This window comes from Oratosquilla oratoria, chromosome 12, assembly GCF_046742065.1.
Source record: "Oratosquilla oratoria isolate Oo_2021 chromosome 12, ASM4674206v1, whole genome shotgun sequence".
NCBI classification, from domain to species: domain Eukaryota; kingdom Metazoa; phylum Arthropoda; class Malacostraca; order Stomatopoda; family Squillidae; genus Oratosquilla; species Oratosquilla oratoria.
Genome location: NC_134788.1, coordinates 48,331,651 through 48,357,687, shown reverse-complemented (window position 1 = coordinate 48,357,687; position 26,037 = coordinate 48,331,651). Strand labels below are relative to the sequence as shown.

At 39.6% G+C, this 26,037-nt stretch overlaps 1 protein-coding gene across 1 annotated transcript; it reads right to left on the bottom strand.

Annotated features, from left to right (window-relative positions):
- Positions 1 to 554: 554 nt before the first annotated feature.
- LOC143031687 (mediator of RNA polymerase II transcription subunit 30-like) lies at positions 555 to 25,669 on the bottom strand. Its single transcript, XM_076195835.1, has 6 exons — positions 25,461 to 25,669; positions 19,254 to 19,322; positions 11,736 to 11,884; positions 4,423 to 4,581; positions 2,091 to 2,192; positions 555 to 876 (listed from the first exon to the last, which is right to left on the bottom strand). The coding sequence occupies exons 2-6, from the start codon at positions 19,300 to 19,302 to the stop codon at positions 778 to 780; spliced, it is 558 nt and encodes a 185-aa protein (XP_076051950.1). The 5' UTR covers positions 19,303 to 19,322; positions 25,461 to 25,669; the 3' UTR covers positions 555 to 777.
- Positions 25,670 to 26,037: the final 368 nt, after the last annotated feature.

Below are 26,037 nucleotides of genomic sequence, written 5' to 3'. Positions count from 1 at the left end.
AGATGCAGGGATGACCAGTCATCCAGGAGCCAAGAAAAGAGGGATGGTGAATGGGAGTGGAGTATGTGGGGATGAAATGGATGGGAGTGGATTTATGCCTTTGATTTTGGCTACCTCCCTTGTAAGGGAGAAGAAGCCATTGGTATATGTATGTCTGGATACATATTTCATATACACCCTGGGATTCCTCCAAGCTGAGTAGAATTGTCTGGTATCAGTCAAAATAAGACTTGAAATGTCTGACCATGGGAAAAGGGATTAACTGGATGTCAGGGTCCTGTAGTGGCAGCGTCTATGTTGTGGGCCCCCCCAACCCCTAGAATGGAAGGAATTGAGGGCCAGAAACCCCTAGTCACCCCTGCAGGTGGCTAGGATTCCTGGGAACACCATGGCTGGATTGGGGCTTTCCCACAAATCCCTTATAGATTATATACCGTGTTGTTGGCACGAAAGAGTACAATGCAGTCATCCATAATGTGTTGCATAGTGAGACTGAACTGCTTAGCCAGACACTCTTGGGAAGAACAACAAGACAGGGGAACAAAAACACAAAACAAGTGAAAGAGTTTTTATATTTTCAAGGTTATGTTAATTGATGTTTTCCAATGGATCATGTATCAAATCTGGGCTCCAGATCTCTTAACCACCATTTAATAAAATTTGGCTCTTTTCCAGGTATGCACTTGTGAGCAGAGCCTTATGATAAAAATAAAAAAAAGATCATGAATTAGAGTCTCGTACAAATAGACTTTGCCTAAATCATCTACCATAGGGGTCTCAGGCACTTCGGACTGCCAACATAGTGTTTACTTCCCATATGATTTTTCTTAGTTGGTCGATAACTTCTTTAACGTAGCGGGCCTTAAGACACAGTTGCTGGAAAGACAAGGAACCATTACTAAAGAGGAGCACCATATGTTTTGTTACTTAACCCATTCAACTCCGATGACAAGATGTCTTGTCATTTGGTCAAATAAAACAAAAAATCATAAAACACCAAAATGTTTGATCAAACACCAGAAAAATATGACGTCAATCCTCGCTTCGCTCGCAGCGAAGCGAGGACTGACGTCATATTTTTCTGGTGTTTGATCAAACATTTTGGTGTTTTATGATTTTTTGTTTTATTTGACCAAATGACAAGACATCTTGTCATCGGAGTTGAATGGGTTAAGTAACAAATTTACATATACCAGAGGCTTTTTCCCCCTTACAAGGGAGGTAGCCAAAAAACAAAGGCATAAAAACCATTCCCACCCATTCCATCCCTAATACACTCCACCCTCTACCCTCCCTCTTATCTTGGCACCTCCTGGATGACGGCGGGTCATCCCTGCATCTTTTCCACTGTCTCTTATGTATCCAGTGTATTAAATGTAAATTTGTAACAATTTAAAATTCAAAAAAAGTAAATCAAATAACAAATTTTTAACATTCACTTGGATAATCATACATATATACATTATACATATACCAAAGGCTTTTTCCCCCCTTACACGGGGGGTAGCCAAAAAGAAAAAGGCATAGAAATCACTCCCACCCATTTCATTTCCCATATATTCCACTCCCCTCCACCCTCCTTCCTATCTTGGCACCTCCTGGATGACGGGTCATCCCTGCATCCTGTCCACTGCCCTGGGTCAGAAGCAGTGTTGCAAACATACATACATACACATACCAAGGCTTTTTCCCCCTTACTAGGGAGGTAGCCAAAAAGGAAAAGGCATAAAATCATTCCCACCCATTCCATCCCTGAAAACACTCCACACCCCTCCACCCTCCCTCCCATCTTAGCACCTCCTAGATGACGGGTCATCCCTGCACCCTGTCCACTGCCCTGGGTCAGAAGCAGTGTCGCAAGACACAGCACATCCACAGCAAGGCCGCTTGTTGCAAACATAAGATATATATATATATACAGTATATATATATATATATATATATATATATATATATTTTTTTTTTTTGGGGGGGGGGGCATCTGACCTTGTTACAAACTGAAAAGTCTCCTTTCTGAGATGCAGCAAATACTGAACTCTTGCAAACTGATTAAAATCTGACTTTACGAAAGACATCCAACGGCAACCAACCTCTCTCAACTCCCGTGCTTCGTCGGCGAGTCTTCGGTACGTTTCTGACATTTTCTTCTGGTCCGGGCGATTGTCCACCTCATCTTTGTATGGAATGAGGCTCTGAAATATGTCAAGGAATTTTATCAATTCAAAGGAACCAGACAGAAGCCTAGATGCATATGACATGAAGTATCGTATGGTTGGGGTTACAAGGATAGAGTAAGAATTGTGGAGGTGAGGTGGAGAATGAAGGTAGAAAGAGAGCTGGCAAATTGGGTTGATCGATCAATACCCAGATGGTTTGGGTACATAAAAAGAATGAGTGAAGAAAGGGTGGCAAAGAATGTAGAGAGCACAGGTCTTCATGTCGAAGATTGTATACCATATATGCTCACGTATAGGTCGCACTTTTTTTTAACTAAGTATTTCCCCAAAATCAGGGGGTGCGACCTATCCACTCAACATTAATGAGGGACAGCACTACTCTGTCACCGAAGTTGCAACAATTGGCGATTTCAATGTGACAATGACACGGAATTTCAGTGGTGTTTGCATAATATGCATCGGAAAGCTTTTCAAGCCTTTTGTATGCATGAAATATATATCAAAGGTTCCTACCAAATTGCTGCTTTCAACTGAACTATTGCTGCTAGAAAATCCTATATCAATTACAATAAAATTGTAAAATATTCTCTTCCAACTCTTTCGTATGTTTTATAGTGTTTATAAGCAAAGATACCTTGACCCTTTGTTTATCATACATTACTGTACATCAACTGTATCACTCGTGGCTGCTTTTCTGTGTGTGCAAATTGTTTTCGTAGCATAATGTAACATCCCGCAACGTAACTTAAACATGATTTTCGTAATAAAAAATTATTTTCATAAAATTTCTTCTATACTGTTGTATGTCCAGTTGACAGTTAAACTCAGTTGATTTTTTGTCAAGTTGACTATAACATTTTTTATGCACATGCATTTGTTTATGATTATAGTTTTAGAAACGCAACCGTTGTTTATGTAAGTTTGCATTATGCGCACGCGTGACAGTCGGACAATCTACATGTGTTCTGATATTAAAATTTTGTGAGTAAAGTTTTGAAATAAAGGTAAATATCTGATCATTTTTATGTTTGAATGGGTCTTGTAAATCGCCAAATTATAGTGCGACCTATCCGTGGGTCAACTGCAAATAACCACTTTGACAACCACAAACTAGCGGTGTGACCTATACACAAGTATATACAGTAAATGATTATGACAAGTTGTATTAAGGCCTAGGGTAGTGAAATTTACAGATCTTATGAATGATAGACCACAATCATGTAATGGGGTATGCCTACATGTGAAAGGCTCCCCCCCCCCTTCATGGGGGTGGTTAACTCAAAGCGTACACCCTCTTCATATACACCCAATTAACTCCCTCTTCCCATCTCGGCACTTTATGGACAATGGGTCATCCCTGTCACTTGCCACACCACTCAGGCTGAGGGCTATGCAGTAAGGCATAGCACTTCCATAGCATAGCCCATCAGCTACAGCTGGTTTATTTTGAACAATTCATCATATACACCTAGGTCTCTTAATCCAACACTCACCTACTGCCACCTGTGCAGACATTTGAGTCCAGGAATTGGCCCAGGACATAAAATGCCACAATTTTTTTTAACCCATTCAACTCTGATGACAAGATGTCTTATCATTTGGTCAAATAAAACAAAAAATCATAAAACACCAAAATGTTTGATCAAACACCAGAAAAATATGACGTCAGTCCTCGCTTCGCTGCGAGCGAAGCGAGGACTGACGTCATATTTTTCTGGTGTTTGATCAAACATTTTGGTGTTTTATGATTTTTTTGTTTTATTTGACCAAATGACAAGACATCTTGTCATCGGAGTTGAATGGGTTAAGTGGGTTTATGTCCTGGGCCCAAACATCCTCACAAGTGATGACTGGCAAGTGTTACATAAAGAGACCTCCTTTGGTATATATATAGACAAAAGCATAGCTGAGTCAAAGCATACCCACCCTACTCCAGTCTTACATACATATACCAAGGCTTTTTCCCCCTTACTAGGGAGGTAGCCAAAAAAACAAAGGCACATAATCCGCTCCCACCCATTCCATCTCCAACATACTCTACTCCCATCCACCCCCTTCCCTCCCTCTTATCTTGGCACCTCCTGGATGACGGGTCATCCCTGCATCTCACCCACTGCACCTCATGAATAAAGAGTCATTCCTATCTCCTGCCATGCTTGGGTCAAAGGCAATGCAGCAAGACAAATTAATGAATTCCAAAAGTTGTTAATGTATTATCTATTAACACAGATCAAATGCAACTCACCTCAATGTGTGTATATTCCATGCCAGCACAATTTTCATTTACCCTATCATAAATAATCTTAAGTCGCTTGAAGAGATGTCTTATAGTCTGCAGGTGTTCTTGGATCTTAATTTTTCGTTCAGAGCTGACGTGCAATCCGTTTCCTGTCCCATTTGGTAACTGTGATAAAGAAACCGCAACAATCATTAACAAAGTATTATTGCATCAATTAACCACTTCCATACGGTGGCGCATACATGGGCGGCATGAGGAGCAAATGGGTACTTGATGTTACCGACGTCGCCATCTTGATTATATTTATTGTAGTCGTACCTACGTAATTTTCATTCTCTCTAAACTGGCTTCATCAGTTTTCTATGGTTATCAAAATACACGGGTGAAAGAGAACGAACGACTGAGCACTGCTTTATTTTTTATAATGCAATTATTATGACGCCACATCGCACGTCGGGCAGCTAATGCTGCCAGACGTGCGATGTGCCCTGTAGTGAAGAGGTTAACATATTTATATTTCCCCGGTTCTCTCTTGCAGAAGATCAGGCCCCCCAGCACACACACCACCTGTGGCCACAGGTTCAAGCTTTGTCACTCGATGAAGAGATTATGTACGGGTGTCTGGGGTGAAAGTGTAGTACAGTGAGTCCTCCTTATACGGTAATTCTTTATCCGGTAAATTCACAGTTACGGTATTTGGTAATTACTACCCTCGAATCTATTTACGGTAAGAATAATTTAGATACAGTATCCACTCGTGTTTTGGAGGTAAAATATGATATTTTGAAGAAGCAAGAGCAGGGAGAAGGTAGTGCGTCTGCCATAAGTTGAAACTAGGGTTCGGTATACAGTAATTTCAATTTGTGGTAGGGTTTTCAGGAACGCATCTATATTGTATAACGAGGACTCACTGTACAGGGATTTCTCAATTTATGTAAGGATACATTCCTGAAGGGATCACGTAGTGTAAAAATCGCATAAAGTGAACAGTTAAGTTTTACTATTGCTTACTTGATATCTTACATTATGTTATTCTAAATAATCCGTGTAATATGAAAAAATGACTAGGTTTTTTAATTTGTGTTGTTCCAAAATCACATATTCTAAACATTGATAAATCATGAAATCCCTGTATAATGTGTTTTGTGTCTTCTAGGCAGTGTTTTCTGCATGAGATATTGACTGTGTGCAAGTAAATGCCTTGGGGGATTAAAAAAAAAGTCATGTGAAATAAGTATCTGGGAATGGATGCAGAGAGGAGATTATATGAAGGGGTAATTGTGCCAACAACACCGTATGGGGTGAAGACTTGGAATTTAACCCATTAAACTCCAATGACAATATTCTTGTCATTTGGTCAAATAAAACAAAATCGTAAAACACCAAAATGTTTGATCAAACAGCACCAGAAAAATATGACGTCAGTCCTCGCAGGAAGCGAGGACAGACGTCAAACACCAGAAAAAATATGACGTCTGTCCTCGCAGGAAGCGAGGACAGACGTCATATTTTTTTCTGGTGTTTGATCAAACATTTTGGTGTTTTATGATTTTTTGTTTTATTTGACCAAATGACAAGACATCTTGTCATCGGAGTTTAATGGGTTAAGAGAGGCAGATAGAAAAAAAAAAAATTATGTATTTGAGATGAAATGATAGAAAAAAAGTTTAAATGTGTTTGAGATGAGATGAGATGATAGAAAAAAATTTAAATGTGTTTGAGATGAAATGTCTGAGAAGTATGATGGGGCTACAAGGTTGGATAGTGTGACAAATGAGAAAGTGAGGAGGAGAGTGGAGATGGAAATGGAAATGACAGATAGGGCTGATGAAAGAGTAATGAGATGGTTTGGACAGATAGAAGGAATGAGTGCAGAAAGATTAGTAAAAGAGGTGTGGACGGCAGAGAAGGATGAAGTGAACTTGAGGGGATAACTGAAGATGAGATGGATATATGGGGTGAAAGGTGCTTTAAGCAAGAGGGGAATGTCTATTGAACAAGGAAGGGAGAAGGTGGGAGATATGGGTGAGTGATGAATGGCTGTATATACATAATATTCTTATGCTAGGAAGGGAAGGGGGATGGAGAAGTAAGGAGTGGTTATGTGTGAATGATATTTTGACTTAACCAAAACGGATGTTCCCTGTCTTCTCTACTTTCCACATAAGGGGAGGGGAAGGTGTGTGTGTGTGGGGGGGGGAGTCGATTAAATGAAGTGTCCTTACTGTGGATGTTCTGTGTCTTGCTGCACTGCTTCTGACCCAGGGAGGGCAGTGGACAGGATGCAGTGATGACCTGTCATCCAGGAGGTGCCAAGATGAGAGGGAAACAATTGGGTGGTGGGTGGGAGTGGGTACTTGCCTTTTGACTTGGCTACCTCCCTTATAAAGGGGAAAAAGCCCTTAGTATACAGAGTTTGACACAGGACTGGTCTGCCAAGACCACAGTGGACAATGGCAATGTCAAAAATAGAAACACCCTTACAGGGGGTGAATTTTTACACCATTTGAACATGTCACATACCATTGTAGTGTTGTGGAAGAAGCCAGTTATCTTGCCATAAACCAACATGCTCTGCTGTTGTCTTGCCACTGTGAGAGGAGGATTTGTGCTGCAAGTGTCCCATGTGTCCCTGCCTCTTGACCCCACCACTACCACTTCTAACCCCCCAGTATTGTGAATATGGGCTCTAGTAAGGATTTATCACAGGAAACCACTGCCCAGACCATAGTCCTAAAGAAATCCGGCTATACAACAAAGGAAATAGCTGAACAGGTTGGCGTGTGTTCGTGAAGTGTTGGATGCTAAGTTTCACTGGAAGGGTGGCTTCTCCATTCCCACTCAGAAACAGAGGTCTGGAAAAGCACTAAAGATCAGTAAAAGGGTCCAGACAATTCTAAAACGTCAGGTTGAGTCTAATCCACGAGTGACTGCAAGGAAAATCAAGGAAAGGAACCCTGAACTGTTTGGCAAGGTGTCAGTCTGAACTGTGAATCGTAGGATTACAGCACTTTACAAAGGATTACAAAGGCGGAGCATGCCGACAGGAGACCTCCTGATCCATATCTAGGTCGGATGCGAAAAAAAAAATCATATTAATAATAAAATAATAAATAAAAACTATAATAATGTAAATAAACAAAATACATAAGTAAATGCATAGGTATAGTTAAATAATAAACAGGTAAATAGTAAATAATAATAAATTGAAATATAACTAATAGTAAATGAAAATCAGACAGACAAATGATAACAAAACAAAAACAAATAATATAAGATAAATTATAATCATTACAGCATCTTACTTAGGTATTTATCTAAATGATTCTTAACCCCTTCCATATGGTGCCGCATACGTAGGCGTCATGAGGAGCAAGTGGATATGCGAGGCTGCCATATCGGCATCTTGATTATATTTTTTGTAGTTACCCCTCCATAATGATATACTCTCTAAACTGTCTGTTTAGACTGCATTATACACAATCATGCACGCAAACAACACAACATACACTCTATAAAGGATTTGTGGGAAAACCCAGTTTCGGTAGTGGCATTCCTTGGGGAGATGGGACTGCTCGGACAGACAGTCTAGGGAACGACAACAACAACTACAACAACAACAGTCTGTAATCACATTTTCTATGGTTATCAAAATTCACGGGTGAAAGAGAGAACGATCGATATAAGCGGTGACTATATTTTACGATGTGAGTATTATTACGACACGTCGGGTCATCCCTGCACCTTGTCCACTGCCCTGGGTCAGAAGCAGTGCACATCCACAGCAAGGCCACTTCGTTAAATCAGCGACCCCCCCCCCCTCTCCATCCCCCCATTGCATAAAAGGAGAGGATGGGGAGAAATCCCTTCGGGCTGCGTCAACTTTTGCTCACAGATACTACCTCACCCCCCACCCACCCCGCCCATTCCACCTCATGCAATCATAACATCATCCATATACAACCACTCTCCATTCACCCGTCTTCTGTCCTCTCCCGTCCTTCCTCAACAGACATTCCCCTCTTCCCCAAAGCCCCCTTCACCCCATCCATCCACCTCATCCTAGGACGTCCCCTCATGTTCACTCCCTCCACATCTGCCTTCCATACCTCTTTTACTAGTCTTTCTTCACTCATTCTTTCCATGTGTCCAAACCATCCTAATATTCTTTCATCAACCCTATCTCCCAGCTCCTTTTCCATCCCTGTTCTCCTCACCTCCTCATTTCTCACTCTATCTAGCCTAGTAACCCCCATCATACTTCTCAGACACCTCATCTCAAACACATTCAAACTCCTTCTCTTATGTTCCATGTTTCTGCCCCATACAGTGCTGTTGGCACAATCACTCCTTCATACAGTCTCCTCTTAGCATCCATTCCCAAATGTCTATTCCTCATTACACTCTTTAATCCACCAAGGCATTTACTTGCTTCTCTCAATCTACATTCTACCTCCTTCACTCCACCTTTTCCTGCCACATTTGCACCCAAGTATCTAAAACTATCCACTTCCTCCAGTCGCTCTCCCTTAATGCTCACTTCCAGTCTACTGCCACTTTCACCCCTTGTACATCTCATCACCTTACTTTTACCCACATTTATCTTTAGCTTTCTTCTATCACATACTCTGCCACCAACTTCCTCAATCCCTCCTCCGATCCTGCCACAAGCGCAGTGTCGTCCGCAAACAACAGCTGGCTCACCTCCCACTTTTCTTCATTTTCTTTAACCATCTCCAATCCCTTTCCCACTACCCTTGCATTTACCTCTAGCACTACCCCATCCATGTATAAGTTGAACAGCCAGGGTGACATAACGCATCCTTGACAAAGTCCCACCTTTACCTCGAACCACTTACTCTCTCCATTTCCAATCCTGACACAAGCTCTACTACTCTCATAAAAACTCTTGACAGCTCCCAAAAGGTTACCTCCTATCCCGTATATCTGCATAACCTCCCACAGTGCCTTTCTGTCTACCCTATCATAAGCCTTTTCCAGATCCATAAAAGCCCAAAAAACATCCTTCCCCTTTCCTATAGCTTTCTCACATATCTGTCTTACCACAAAGATCTGATCTACACAACCTCTACCTGTCCTAAATCCACACTGTTCCTCACCAATTACTCCTTCTGTTCCTCTCCTAATCCTCTCAATCAAGATCCTCCCATAAGCCTTCCCAACTACACTTAACAAGCTAATCCCTCTGAAACTACTACATTCACACTTGTCCCCTTTTCCCTTGTAAAGAGGAACTATACAGGCACTCCTCCAGTCCTCCGGCACTCTACCCTCTCTCCAGCAAACATTAAATAACCTCACCAACCAGTCCACCATCACTGTACCTCCCTTTTTCAGACATTCTGCATGGCATCCATCCAGACCAGGTGCCTTACCTGCTTTCATCATCTTAACAACTGCCTTCACCTCATCCTTCCTTATTTCTCCTCCATTCTCCTCACTCATCACTCTCATTTTCTTAGCATATCCCACTGCAACTATCTTTCTCTCCCTATCCTCCTTCACATTTAGCAACTCCCTAAAATATTCTGCCCATCTTCCCCTCACTGCCTTCTCTTCCATTATCATCTCTCCATCTGCACCTTTTACCTTTTCTTCTCTACTTGATTCGCCTCCTCTTCCTCTCTTAACCACTTCACTACGGGACTTAAATCTCACGGGCAGCAGCCAATGCCAGCCGTACGACGTTTCGTAATAATACTCGCATCATAAAATATAGTCACGGCTTATATCGATCGTTCTCTCTTTCACCCGTGAATTTTGAAAACCACAGAGAATGGGATTAAGAGCAGATTAGGGAGAATGTAAAAACACAGGGGCGACTACAATAAATATAATCAAGACGCCGATATGGCAGCGTCATGACTCCACTTGCTCCTCATGACGCCTGTGTGTGTGGCACCATATGGAAGGGGTTAATTTCTTTCCAAAACATCTTTTTATTACTTTCAAAATTTTCTGTCATACTCTTACCCCATTTCACATCTGCTCTCCTCTTTGCAACCTTTACCTTTTGCTTTACTTCTCTTTTCTTTGTACCTCTCATATGACTCCCTCGTCCTATTTTGTAACCAATCTGTGAAAGCTCGCTTCTTCTCTTCTACAACCTTCTTTGTTTCCTCATCCCACCATTCACTACCCTTTCTTCTATTTCCCCCTGTCCTTCTTGTTCCACAAACCATCCTTGCACATTTTATGACTCCCTCCTTGAACCATCCCCATTCCTCCTCCACACCCAGCTCCACTCTATCCTTTACTCCCTCCCACTCCTCCTTCAGCTTTTTTCCGTACTCCTTCTCCTTTTCATTCAAGGAGTTCATTCTAAGAACCTCCCTACCTTTTGTTCCTTTCCTCTTTCTCCATCTATCCTCCACTCTCAACTTACCTTCCACCAAAAAATGATCTGATATTCCCCCACCCTCTCCCCTTAGCACATGTACATCCTTAACTCTTCCTATCATAATCCTATTTACAACTACATAATCCATTAGCACGCTATCTACCACCCTTCCCTCTACCACCCTCTCCCATGTGTACTTATGAGAAGAAAAAAAAAAGAAGAAAAAAAATCGTAATAATGATAAATAAATGAATAAATAAAAACTATAATAATGTAAATAAATAAAATACATAAATAAATGCATAGGTATAGTTAAATAATAAACAAACAGGTAAATAGTACATAATAAAAAATTTACATATAACTAATAATAAATGAGAATCAAGCAAATCATAATAAACAAACAGACAAATGATAACAAAGCAAATAATATAAAATAAATGACAGCATCTATGGTATGGGGTGCATTTACTGGGTACTGGATGCTGACCTGAGCACAACCTTGCTATTGTGGTTCTTCTTTCTCTTATTCCCAGTGCACAGGTGATCATTTTGGTGCTAAATTATGAATCTGGTTTGGGGAGATCACTTGTTGAGGTTGAATAATGCACATGAGAGTAGCCTACCTACAGATCCTTGGGGTATAAGATCCCTTAACCCATTAAACTCCGATGACAAGATGTCTTGTCATTTGGTCAAATAAAACAAAACATCATAAAACACCAAAATGTTTGATCAAACACCAGAAAAATCTGACATCAGTCCTCGCTTCGCTCGCGAGCGAAGCAAGGACTGACGTCAGAGTTTTCTGGTGTTTGATCAAACATTTTGGTGTTTTATGATGTTTTGTTTTATTTGACCAAATGACAAGACATCTTGTCATCGGAGTTTAATGGGTTAAAAGCAACAAGGACATAAACTAAAATGACTCTAAGTATTCTTCAACCCAAATACTTACATTTAATCCTTTAAGGTTAGTTGTAATTTCAATAGTCCTCATAACAATATCCTGCACAGTCTCTAATCCAACTTTGCAGAGTGATGCAGTGTTCATTGGCGGCTTCTCGCCGCCCCCCGTGCTCCCTCCACTCCCTTGACTGACGACACCTACAAGAAAAATACACATCAGAATCCTGTGGAAAATGCATACATATACCAAAAGGCACTTTCCCCTTTATAAAAGGGGTAACCAGCCAAGGCATGCAGCCACCCTTGTAGAATACAACACAATTGTAAAGCTACACCTCAAGTAGTTTCTGAAAGCATAATATATTAATGAGTAAGCAGTAAATCCCTTCAAGACTCTGGCATACCAGAGTTTTGTGTTAATGCCTGAAGACTTTACTCGGCTGAAAGAGAAAGAAGTAATAGGATTACAGTATTCAGGTCACTAAAGGGGATAGATTTCATTGAGAGAAGAGAGATCTGGTTAAAGAAGGGAAGGCTTTAAGAGATCATGGGTACAAATCTAAAGAACTAAGATGCATTACCTGCAAGGAGTTGCATAAACAGCCGCAGGCAAATACATACGGATTTCCCTTAACATTGGGTCATCCCTGTATCCCACCCACTGCCCTGGGGGGTCAGAAGCAATGCAGCAAGACACAGTACATCCACAGTAAGGCTGCTTCACTTAATTGCTGACCCCTCATACAGAAAAAGAGAAGACAGGGAGAAACCCCTTCAGGCAGCATCAAAACACCATTCACACGTAAGCATCCCCCGCCCTTTCCATCCCTGCACAACAGTATCATCTCTACACAGCCACTCATTCCTATCTCCTTCCTTCTCACTTCCTTGCTCAACAGACATTCCCCTCTAGCTCATTGCCACTCCATTCATTTTCTTCACCCTCAGTCGCCCCCTCTACCTCTGCCCTCCACACCTCTTTTACTAATCTTTCTTCATTCATTCTTTCCATGTGTCCAAACCATCCCAACACTCTTTTATCAGCCCTATCTGTCATCTCCTTTTCCACTCCCACTCTCCTCCTTGTTTCTCACTCTATCCAGCCTCTAAACTGGGATGGTTTGGACACATGGATAGAATGAATGATGCAAGATTAGCAAAAGAGGTGTGGAAGGCAGAGGTATAGGGAGTGAATTTGAGGGGACGACAACTGAGGATGAGATGGATAGATGGATGGGGTGAAGGAGGTGTTGAGCAAGAGGGGAATGTCTGTTGAGCAAGGAAGGGAGAAGGCAGGAGATAGGGATGAGTGGAGAGTGGCTGTGTATAGATGACACTGTTATGCAAGGAAGGGTGGGGTGGAGGATGCCCACGTGTCAATGACATTTTGATGCAACTTGAAGGGATTTCTCCCCGTCTTCTCTTTTTCTGTATGAGGGGATCGAGGGGAGGGGGGGTCACTGATTATGTGAAGCGGCCATGCTGTGGAAGTACTGTGTCTTGCTACATTGCTCCTGACCCAAGGCAGTGGGCAGGATGACCCATCATCATGAAAAGCTAAGATGAGAGGGAGGAAAGAGTGCTGGAGGAGGGGAGTGGACTGGGATGGGTGGGAGTAGGTACTGTATTTTCCGGCTTAAAATGCGCATCGGGGTATAATGCGCACCCATGCACTTCGTTATCTCAGTACACAGATAGCGCGCACCGATGTATAACGTGCATGCCTGATCACCATCTAGCAAGAGAATCGAGAACCAATTTTAGTTCCACGTCTCAACGCTCCGTGGCGCTAGGCTTGGCAAAGATGGCCTACCCGAACCCAGTCATCATGGTCATGCCAGTCTTGTCCTGTTCCCAGTTCCCGTCATTCGGGATTCCCATCATCATGATCATACTAGCTCATGTCATATCATGATCTTTATGCGAGATAAATTAAAAAAAATTCTATTTCAGCCATGTTTATTACAACAACGATTATTTTAAATAAAAATTGTTCTTTTGTCTTTCTTTTCTTTTCCCGGCTCCGTCTACATGGTCTATCATGTATGCATGTATGGGCTCTGCTTGCTTGCTGGCATATGGCTGGGGCGGCTGCATCTACTCCTCACTGCTTATCTACTATCATCCATCCTCGCTCGATCGATCCATCTGAGCATGTTTAGGGCAGGCATTTTTGGGTGCTTGGTCATGCTGGCCATGACATGACCAACATGACCAAAAAGGTCTAGGTGCCTAGTGAGGTTTTGTGTATCCTCAACTCAACACGAACGGTCAACCTGAAGTGTATATGGGACCCCTGGCCTAGACTAGGGCGGGGGGCTAATAAAGGAAACAAAGACGAATATAAAATATCTTGTGTATTATATTACATCATGAAAAACAATTTGCATACATTTTATTTACAACGGACAACAAAGGCAACAGGTAAGAAAGCTGACGAAGTTGGCCCAGACACTCAAGCTTGAAGCAAACATCACAGGACAGTTGAGTAAGCTGATAGTCCAAGCCAGGTTCTGAGAAATGGAACACTGTGTCTTAATTGGCATTGACGCATCCTATTGTTTGCCCATAACATAAAGCACACAGCTTGTATCAAGCATGTCGACACAAAAAATTGCAAGCTGGCAATAGCAATTGGCGCACAATCAAAGTTCACAGTTGGTGACTAAAATCAACACATTTTAATTGTTCAGTAATTTCACTGTTATGATAAAAGCAATTGGCACATTATTCAGTATTGTCCAAGCACTGAAAATTAATCAGCACATTGTAAAACAAAAAACACGCATAATGTACGAATTCCACAACGAATACTAGTATAATCCGCATGCATTTAAAAGTTTTTAGTGTCCAATTGAATGGAATAGAAAGTCCACAACGAAAGTTCACAGGTGCGATAAAACAACCAGCACATTGTTCAGTAATGTCCTAATGCACAAATTCCACTAAAATAATTATATTTCATGCACTTAAAATCCAAAATAATTGTCCGAATGGAATGCAAGTCCAAACTATATTGTCCAAGATTAACGTATTTCAGAATCTGAGAATCCCATGAATTCTTCGTCCTCCGTATCGTTGTGGAAGAGATCAGCAAGAACAGCTAGATCTGCTGACGTAACTTGCGTATCCTCATGATCCATATTATCATACTCCTCCGATTCAGCATCTGCGGTTGACAGGAGAGTTGGAGACAGCATTTCAGATTTTGCAAAACTGTTTTGAATGCATGAAATTGTCACTTTTGACCACGACTCTACAACCCAGTTGTTGACTTCTGTGTATGTTGCTCGTCTTTGTTGTCCCGTCTTTGTGAAAGAATGTTCCCCTGTGATCATCCAGTAATCCCAAATCGCACGAAGCTTGTCTTTAAATGCCTTGTTGACACTGATGTCCAGAGGTTGGAGAAGTTTTGTTAATCCACCAGGTATTATCGATATCATAAGAGTTCATTTTCTTCAGGTGATATTTGACTGAGTCACATTTGTGGACCATCATTGAATCCAATACCAGCAGCGAAGTGGATGTCTTGAAAAAAACCACCTGGTATCTTGATGTAACAGTTGTCGAGCCATTCGTGCATCATGTCTTTGTCCATCCATCCCTTGGGGTTTGCTCGGACAATGACTCCAGCCTGAAACTTCTCTTTTGGAATTGTCTTTCATTTGAAAATTAACATTGGCGATAGCTTCTTCCCCGATGCAGTACAGCTCAGCACGACTATAAAACTTGATTTCTCGTGCCTGGTTGTCTTTATTGGTACCATCTTCTCTCCCTTCTTTTCTACTGTGCGATGCATAGGTATATTGAACGTTAAAGGAACTTCGTCCATATTGATGATGTGGTCGAGTGAAATACCATGTTCTTGTATGACATCCTTTGTGTACGACCGAAAGCTATCTAACTTCTCTTCCCAATCTTTCGGTAGTTTCTGACAGACAGTAGTGCGTTGCCTGATGGAAAGTTCTTTTCTTCTCATAAACCGAAAGCACCAAGAGGGACCTCCGTGGAACTCGCTGATGTTCATTTCTTCTGCAGTGGCCTCAGCTTTCAGACGAATTGAAATTGTTGATATTCCTCTGCCGGCAGCCTGCTGTTCATTTACCCATGCCTCCATCCGGTTCTCTAGCTCTGGCCATCTTGCTTTATCACCACGGAACGCCTTCCTGGACTTCTTGGTTTGTTTTAGCGCATCCTCTTGTTTTCGCCAACCTCTGATCACGGATTCGGTAATGCCGTATTCTCTTCCCGCAGCTCGATTCCCATGTTCCTTGGCAAATAGAATGACTTTTACTTTGAAGCCGGCTTCATAAGTCTTTCTTCTTGTGGGTGGCATCGTTGTCTTTTTGAACTTTGCTTTGTCTTCTCGTCTGTGTGGCTCCTCCCGGGTATTTGTCTAAAACGTAGTTTTACCTCAGTATCTATATCATGTGAACGAGGTTATATGGAGAAGTATTTTTCAATGGCTCTAGAGCCACCGCTGGGAAATCTGTTGATTTGTCACTAAATTAAGTGTCAGTTTAGGCATCAATCAGGACATAACTAAGAAAAAGTCGGAACTACATGTACCAGTATATGACTCATGTTGTGCGTTGGCTCCTTATTACTTTGTAGCTTAAATAGTTTGTAGGAAATATGATCTAAAAAAAGTTTATTGAAAGTAAAATATACAGAAAAATTTCGGGATTTTTACAGAAAATGTTCATATCATATCTTGAGGAAATAATTCGTCTTTACCATTTTTTATTTAATACTGAAACAAACTACAGACTGTTTCGTTTAAGCTTTGAACCTGCAATGACAGTGGTGAAATAGGACAGTCTCTCATCAAGATGATGTTTAGTTAATACAACTCCCGAAAGAGGGTGTTGTAGTCAGGTGTTTGACACGAGTTTATGAATGGCCGCAACGGAATTTGTACCATACCTAAAGTGAAGCAACAAAGCCAACATAAAAATTCAAACTAGGATGCTGTGAACATGGGCAAATATCATGAATATTGATCATGTTTCATGGTGTTTAGGCCTATTTAAACATGAAAAATAAGATTCGATAGATACCTACCTATACCAAATATTTATATAGCCCATGCTGGCGTATTCTTTCATGTCACCATGGCTGTTCTTCTTGTTCTCACGGAACATCACGGAGAAGTGTGCCGTCCCGACTTTGTGACAGCCAACATCGTCACATTGTTGTGAAAAAAATTACACACACAGCTGCAGAATTTTTATAGTAGGCTGTAGATAATGCGCACCCTCCATTTTTAGGCCCTTCCAACGGAAAAAAGTCACGCACTATACTCCGGAAAATACGGTACATAATTTTGACCTGGCTACCTCCCTTATAAGGGGGAAAAAGCTCTTGCTAAATAGAGATCCTTTAACAGAAGGGGAGAAAGGGGCAGCCAGTTTCAAGAAAAAAAAATCTTTATTTAGAGTTATATATTTTTTCTCCTTTTTATATGCCAAGAATTAGAAATGTATTAGTCAATTTCAACTCAAAAAATTAATTCAACTTTCCGATTTTTCACAAGTTTGGATTTCCCAAAATTTTGCAAATTCTCTTTAAACAATAATTATTCAAAACTAATAGAAATGACATGGTGCAAGAACAATGATCTGGTGTACAATAATTTACTTTTTTTTAATGCTTTTGATTAGCAATCCAAAAGAAATATTTATTTTTGCCTCTCAAAAAATATAATAACAGTACAAAAAGGGATATTTTTTTAAAATAATAACTTGTCTTGATATCCAGACATAAAATCTACTGATAGGTTCCCTACCTCTCTTTTGAGAGGGTTTTGTCATTACTATATATATTCACTACAGCCAGGTTTTAACCAGAACACACCAGTGGCCCTTTTTTATTTATTTTTCTCTCAGCTTGTTTTACTTTTAACCCATTAAACTCCGATGACAAGATGTCTTGTCATTTGGTCAAATAAAACAAAAAATCATAAAACACCAAAATGTTTGATCAAACACCAGAAAAATATGACGTCAGTCCTCGCTTCGCACGAAGCGAGGACTGACGTCATATTTTTCTGGTGTTTGATCAAACATTTTGGTGTTTTATGATTTTTTGTTTTATTTGACCAAATGACAAGACATCGTGTCATCGGAGTTTAATGGGTTAAGAGTTTTTGAGTATCACAGAGTTTGTGATGTGGATTCACTGCCTACTATTCTGGCTCCAATGGCTAAGGACCCAGCATATTTGAATATCCACACACACATACATACATACACCAAGGGCTTTTTCCCCCTTACAAGGGAGGTAGCCAAAGTCAAAAACATAAAGTCCATTCTCACCAATTTCATCCACACATCCACTCCACTCCCATTCACCATCCCTCCCTCTCTCTTTTCTTGGCTCCTCCTGGATGATGGTTCATCCCTGCATCTTGCCCACTGCCTTGGGTCAGAAGCAATGTAGCAAGACACAGCACATCCACAGCAAAGCCGATTCATTTTATCGGTGACCCCTCCTCTCCATCCCCTCATGCAGAAAAAGAGAAGATGGAGAGGAATCCCTTTGGGCTGCACATCAAAATATCATTCACACATACTCCCTCACCCACCCACCCCATCCTTTCCATGCATCACAGCATCATCCACACACAACCCTTCTCCATTCACCCCTATCTTCTGTCTGTCTGCTCCCTTCCTTCCACAACAGACATCCCCCCTCTTTCCCAATGCCCCTTTTACCCCATCCATCCACCTCATCCTTCATTAATCCTCACGTTCACTCACTTCGCCTCTACCTTTCATACATTTTTTTTATTAATCTTTGAATACAGTTACCAGAAATAAATTTCATAACAATTTATCACATTCCCCCATACACATCATAGGATTGAACCTCAAAAATTGTGGTAAAATGCCTATAACTACATACAACCTACACAGCCAAATGACAAATTCTATCATTTTTCCCGGATTTTTTTTTACATTTTTCAGAATTCTAACTAGCTGCCTCCCTTCATATAATCATGGAGGCACTTGTCTTTAATAATAATAATAAGAGATAAAGGAAATAAATGTATGTGGGATGGAAGGATGGAGGGTGGGTAAATGTCTTGGCCAGTTACCACCCTTATCCCATTCAACTCCGATGACAAGATGTCTTGTCATTTGGTCAAATAAAACAAAAAATCATAAAACACCAAAATGTTTGATCAAACACCAGAAAAATATGACGTCAATCCTCGCTTCGCTCGCAGCGAAGCGAGGATTGACGTCATATTTTTCTGGTGTTTGATCAAACATTTTGGTGTTTTATGATTTTTTGTTTTATTTGACCAAATGACAAGACATCTTGTTATCGGAGTTGAATGGGTTATAAGAGAGAGGAAGCCTTTTGATATTTAGATGGATAATAAAAATTTCACTTCAAATTTCAATACCTAGAAACTCACAGCTCTACAATGACTGGCAACAGTAACAAGGAAGGAGCAGCACAATCAAAATAGTGAACAATTTGCATATCTGAATGAGGTGCCTGATGATTTGTGAAAAGAATGAAGCATATCCGCTTCATGTATGGGGGTTGTACTTACCAGTCTGTGACACTGGGGTTATCTGCCCTGTGTAGGTGTTCCGCATCATCTTGCCGTTTTCTGCTCAACCTATAATATATAAATGCGTCAACATTATATTATGCTTACTCACCTACATCTCAGTATTTCATACCAATTTAATAAAGCAAAGAAGTTCTTGGTGATACAGCATATTCAAAAGAAAAATTAATATATCACGTGAGAAATGTACAGTCTTAACCCATTAAACTGCGATGACAAGATTCTTGTCATTTGGTCAAATAAAACAAAAAATCATAAAACACCAAAATGTTTGATCAAACACCAGAAAAATATGACGTCAGTCCTCGCGCGAAGCGAGGACTGATGTCATATTTTTCGGGTGTTTGATCAAACATTTTGGTGTTTTATGATTTTTTGTTTTATTTGACCAAATGACAAGAATCTTGTCATCGAAGTTTAATGGGTTAAGATATTGCACTTTAATGAGTATATTGTGAAGGATGCCTACAAAACAACAACATCACCTGAGCGTGTATATTACACTGAATAATATGAATTAAATAAATACTGATATCATTGGGGTCACCCGAAACAGACCTACATCAGAATTCCTGCTGGCTGAACGGGCTAGAGCATCACTACTTGTGTTTGAAGTTGAGGCAATGGTGGTTCAAACCCTGCCACCAGTGAGTTGGACCAAGGTTATGGTTCATTAAATTCCACATTACAAAGTCCTCTGTGAGAGGCATTGTCATAGCTTCTCGACAGGGGGAGTTTGTGACATTCAACCATATCATCATGTTCATATATAATGTGTACCCCTAGTCATGTGCATTGAAATCCTGGGAAAATACATCCCATTATACAACGACTTTTCTTCAATATTCTTAGTCAAATTTTACTTTCCCACATGTAATGGTCTTCCCCCCTCCCCCTCTCTCTCTCTCTCTTTCACTCTTAACCTTTTCCATAGAGTGACAACTAAATTCTGTGAACTGGCTTGATTGCATTTTCTGTGTTTATTATTATTCATAGTGCAAGAAAACAAGCAAATCACCAGTGACTTTATATTTCATAACACAAGTATTGTGATGCATCATCAAATCATCGTACATCAGGCATCCGATGCTGCGCACAAGAATTTGACCCGTATTGAAGAAGCTACACTTCATGATAGGGGCCTTGCCCCCCCCAACCTCTAATTTAGAATAATTTAGGCAAAATAAAAAATTCCCGGTAGTTGCAAATGAGAATTTATATAGGCTACTTATAACTTGCATGTATGTGAATCAATTAATGTGCAATGATAAAAGAAAAAAATGGTGTCATGAAATAAAAGATTACCCCCAATTTTCTTTCTCGAGAAATTTTGATGAAAAAACTGCCACAAACAAGAAAGACTAAGAAGCTTGGTAGCCCAGCAAAATTGGGTGCCATCTGAAGGTGAGAAACGGACAATACAAATCTAGTCAACAAGTGACTACCAGCACAAGCATGTGGTCTGAACAACCACATCAGTACAATGACGACCCCTATGTAGCCATCACGAGACAAGTGAGGATGCCAGTGTCAGCATCTTATTATTTTTTTGTAGTTGTACTTGAGTCAGCCCCAGATTGTGTGAACTGGTTTGATCACACTTTGTGTCCGTTATTATTCAGAGTAAAAGAGTAATACGGCAGTAACTTTACATCTTATAATGCAAGTAGTGTTTGTAATGCATTGTACATATGGTAGCCAATGCTGTGCGTGAGAATTTGACTCATACTAAAAAGGTTAAATACCTAAGCTGTAACAAAGTTTATCATACCGAGACACCTTGTAAATTGGGTACTGGCTAAATAAACTACTTATGTCATTCGCCTTACTGTAGAGTAAAGTTGTAAGTAATGTAGAGTACTACAAAGCTACAAATAAGTGGAATAGTATGTTTAGGGGTACTATCCATTCCTGTCATCAACTTGGCATGTTCTGAAATTTGGACAAAAAGTGGCCTACTTGCCCTACATTCTAGTACTTTTCACATCTACCATTTTGTAATTTACCATACACACTAGGATTACTTTTGGTATTATTTTAGTTGTGCACACCTATGCGATATAGCATTAGAAAATTAAATATTAATTTTGTAAATTAAAATACATGAATGTAATATGCAATTTTCTTGGCAGAAATAAATAAAGGTAACAAAAAATCTTGCTACAAGCATATCTACTAACGAACAAAGTTGCTAAGTTAGACAATGGTTTTCACGTTGTGGACTGAGTGAATCTCCAACCCTAGGTGATGTTAATAAGTGCTGTTACAAAGACAACAGGGCTTCCTTGGGTATTTGTTCAGTTGTGCACAACTACGTGATATAGCATTAGAAAATTAAATATTAATTTTGTAAATTATAATACATGAACGTAATATGCTATTTTCTTGGCCGAAATAGAAATAAAAGATACCTTGCTAAAAGCAAATATATTAACGAAGTCGCTAGCATAGGATCGGGACGCCGTTGTGCACAACTACGCGATGTAGCATTAGAAAATTAAATATTAATTTTGTAAATTATAATACATGAACGTAATATGCAATTTTCTCAGTGGAAATAAAAATAAAAAATACCTTGCTACAAGCAAATATACTAACGAACAAAGTCGCTAGCATAGGATCGGGACGCCATCTTGTTGTTTGTCAAGTGTTTGTTGTCTACCCAGTCCAGTTGAGGCCTGGTGTATGCCCTCGGTACTTCCGCCAGTACCTCGCAAGGTATATATTCTTGAAGGAATGCTATGGAGCTGAAATACATGCATTACTTCAAGCCATGAGAAACTTAGGTCAATTTATAGTTTCACCCAACCATAGAATTTGATATGTGGCTTATGTGTTTCTGGTGAGAATGTATTAACAATGGTGTACATCATTTCCGTCGCATATGTGTACTTTTGAAGTAATTAAGTATTGAAGTTATGCACTTATGTGTACATCTCCCAAACGATGTGGGGGCACGTGTGGGAAATCGGGGTTTTTGGGTGGGGAAGACTAATAAATGGAGTGATGCGTGTTGCGAAACAGATATAAAATGAAGAAGACTAAAGAAACATAAAAAACAAAAATATCCCATTTCGGCAGGTACCGCACGCGGTGCCATGTTTGTTTACTAACGATTGTAAGTATTTGTGACTATAACCACTAGATTTTGGGAAACCGTTCGCACAAGAGTTGGCAACCGTAAACTAACCTAACCTGACGGAGGTAACGTTAGTTTATGGTTAGGAGGTCTTGTGCGGCTGTAGCGGACTTCGCTAAATGTAGCTGATCTAGTGAGACATTTTTCGAATTGTTGGGAAAAACAAACATGGCTACCGCTCGTGTTAGGTGGGACTCCGGCCCTAAAATGTGATTTTTATGTTGTTGTTTTTTCTATATTTTTAAAGTATTTTTGTTAATTTTATACTTGTTTTGCATTACTCCATTTATTAGTGTTCCCCACCCAAAAACCCCGATTTCCCACACGTCCCCCCAGATCGTTCGGGAGATTTAGGCATAAGTGCATAACTTCAATAATTACTTAAAAAGTACACATTTGCAATGTAAATGATGTACGCCATCATTCATACCACAACATTTCTCACCAGAAACACATAAGCCACATATCAAATTCTACGGTTGGGTGAAACTATAAATTGACCGAAACTTATATACCTTGCAATCACAAAGTGTGATTGAACAGGCCGCCAACATCCGTGATGATGACGATGACAATCCGGATGACCTTAACCCATTCAATTCATGTCAGCCGCTTGTGGTGTAGATACGAAAAACTGGATATGGTAGGCTTTGCGGCGGCCCATACATCCGAATATCATCTGATGTGGCTTGACCGCGCGAAGATTGACGTCATATTTTTCTGGTGTTTGATCAAATATTTTGGTGTTTTATAATTTTTTGTTTTATTTGACCAAATGACAAGACATCTTATCATCGGAGTTTAATGGGTTAAATTACAGTTACCAATTTACTAAATACACAGGTTAGGTTAGAATAGAATGGACAAATTTATCATCTTTTCATTTCTTCGATGTTGGCATCATCTTACATAGAGTACCATTCCTCCGGCGCGAATTCATTACTTACGAAATCTGTTTTAGCAACTTGTTTTTCATTTCTGCCAAGAAAATTGCATATTACGTTGACATATTATAATTTACAAAATTAATAATTAATTTTCTATTGCTATATCGCATTGTTGTGCACAACTGAACATTTACACTCTCTTGGACTTTATGAGAGAACACGGGGTTCTGCAGTCATCTGTTAATTGCCTGAGGTACAATAATAATCAGGCCATCAGCATCTGTGATGAAGACAACAACCTGGATGATCTTTAGAATTTAAGGAACCAAATTACTAAATATAGGTTAGGTTATATAGATTAGGTTAGGAAGGTTAGGTTACATTAAGTAGCTAGGTCAACATGAAAATGGAATTCCTGATATTTGAGCTGAAGTAGTTCTCATGGGATGTAGAAAGTTGCTATGAGTACAATGCAATTTGAATTATTCATCTAGCTGTCCTAGTTCTCGAGATATTGCATTTTGAAGGGAATTAAATCGGGCCTATTTTGTCCCAGGAACTCAGTCCAAAATGTGCGGTCTGACTAATCGCCGATCAAATGTAAACAATGACGGTTTTTACTGACAGGCACAATTTTATATAAATATTTAGCATATGGTTGCATTATTTGACCTATTTTCTTTAAGATGTGTGATTTCCATGTAATTTGATAAAAGAATTACGTTTTTATCCTCTGCAAAATTACCCACCACAGCTACGAATACTGTCAAATTACATGAAAATCACACATTTTAAAAAGAAAATAGTTGAAATAATTCAACTATATGCAATCTATTACACTAATAACACAATAGTAACAAAATAGTGTAGTTTGATCCATACCACCAGTAATCATAGATAGTGGGCAGGACGAATCGTAGCTGTGGTCCGTAATATTACGGAGGATAAAAACGTAACTTCTCTTTGATCAAATTACATGAAAATCACACATTTGAAAGAAAATAGTTCAAATAATTCAACTATGTCTATTACACTAATAACATAATAGTAAGAAACTTAATAGAGTGAAGATTGATCCATACCACCAGTGATCATAGATACGATGGCGGGATGGACGTTGACGTTGTTGTTATCCGATAATCCGACCCGATAGGGTAAAAAAAAACTAGTACCACCGATTTCTCAGCTCTTCCGTAACACGCTGCCTTTATTTTGGTATTAGAATAATCCGCGAGACTAGTAGTTTTCGTTCATTTTGGTCAGTTGCCAATACACTGAATTTATTTAGCTCATTTTTTACGCTGAAACATAAACCAATTTTCGATTTACTGCTGAATGCAAGCCGCCATGTTTATCTTATGTTTTTATGTACCGACATGTAACTGATGATGTAATTGTTTGAAATTTACTACGATCATAGTAAATACACTCGCATAACATTTGTATGAATGAAATTTCCCGCGGTATGTAAATTTGGCCGTTTGCATGGCGTGTGCATAAAATGATGCGCTATTGTGCTCGTCATCGACGGTGGCGCCTCTGGTGGTGTTTGACCTACCTACATTAAGTAGGTTAGGTTAGAATAGAGGAATTTATCATCCTTACATTTCTTAGACCTTGGCATCTATCAAAACAAACATGGCATATCATTCGTTAGTATATTGGTTTTAGCAACTTTTTCATTTTTTATTTCCACCAGGAAAATCACATATTATGATGTATTGTAATTTACAAAATAATCAATTTTCTATTGCTATATCGCATAAGTGTGCACTTCTACAAATCTACCCCATTTTGTAATTTACCATACACACTAGGATTACTCTTATTTGTTTGTGGCCATATTTTTTTCCTAGTTACTGTAAATGTCTCCTTAGGAACATACACAAGAGAAAAATGAGCACAAATTTTTCACCATGGATGGGCCCCCCATGGCCATAGGGAAGTACAATAATTATAATACCCTCATTTCGGCCGATTTGGTAATCAAGGTAATTTTCTTTGAAAACAGATTCAAATCAACGAAAGAAAAAATGGTGGAATTGGATAGCCCCAAAAGTACACTATGTCTATAATATTATGTACCAAAAAACTTTTTTAGTACTTTTTTAAAAAGTACTACACAACAGTGTTAAATAATATTGAGAACTATGAATGTACCTTAAGTACCCTTCCTTCGGAATATGCTTGTACGAGAAACAACCTCAGTTCTGTATATATTCTTATTCCAAAGCGACCAGTCATCACCTTACAGTAATACAAACTTCAACCTACTCCTACGCCATGGGAGTGTTGAATTTCGAGATTTTGGGCAGTCGGCCCTCCACTGTAAACAAATCAACCGTTTTTACAATCCATCAGAGACCCGCATGACTTGAAGCTTTACTAAATGTCGTCAATAAATACATATTTAGACACTGTTACAATTGTACATGTACATATAATACATGTTATAATGCATAACTGACAATAAGTCATTTAAAGTATTGATATGATGAAAACTTGCATATATAATTTTTCCTCATTTTAAAGTTAATCTCTCCATTTATCTGTTTTTTTTTATGCTATCTCAATTTTCATTTAATAGTTCATCCATCATATATACTATACTGCCAGTAGACGAGGGAATGGCGGTCATTCATAATACTCGTGAATGGTCTGAAAATATAATATTTTTCAAGAAACTATGTCATTCTTATTGAAAGACGAGTGATAAGTTGTGTTTGTATAATAGTTA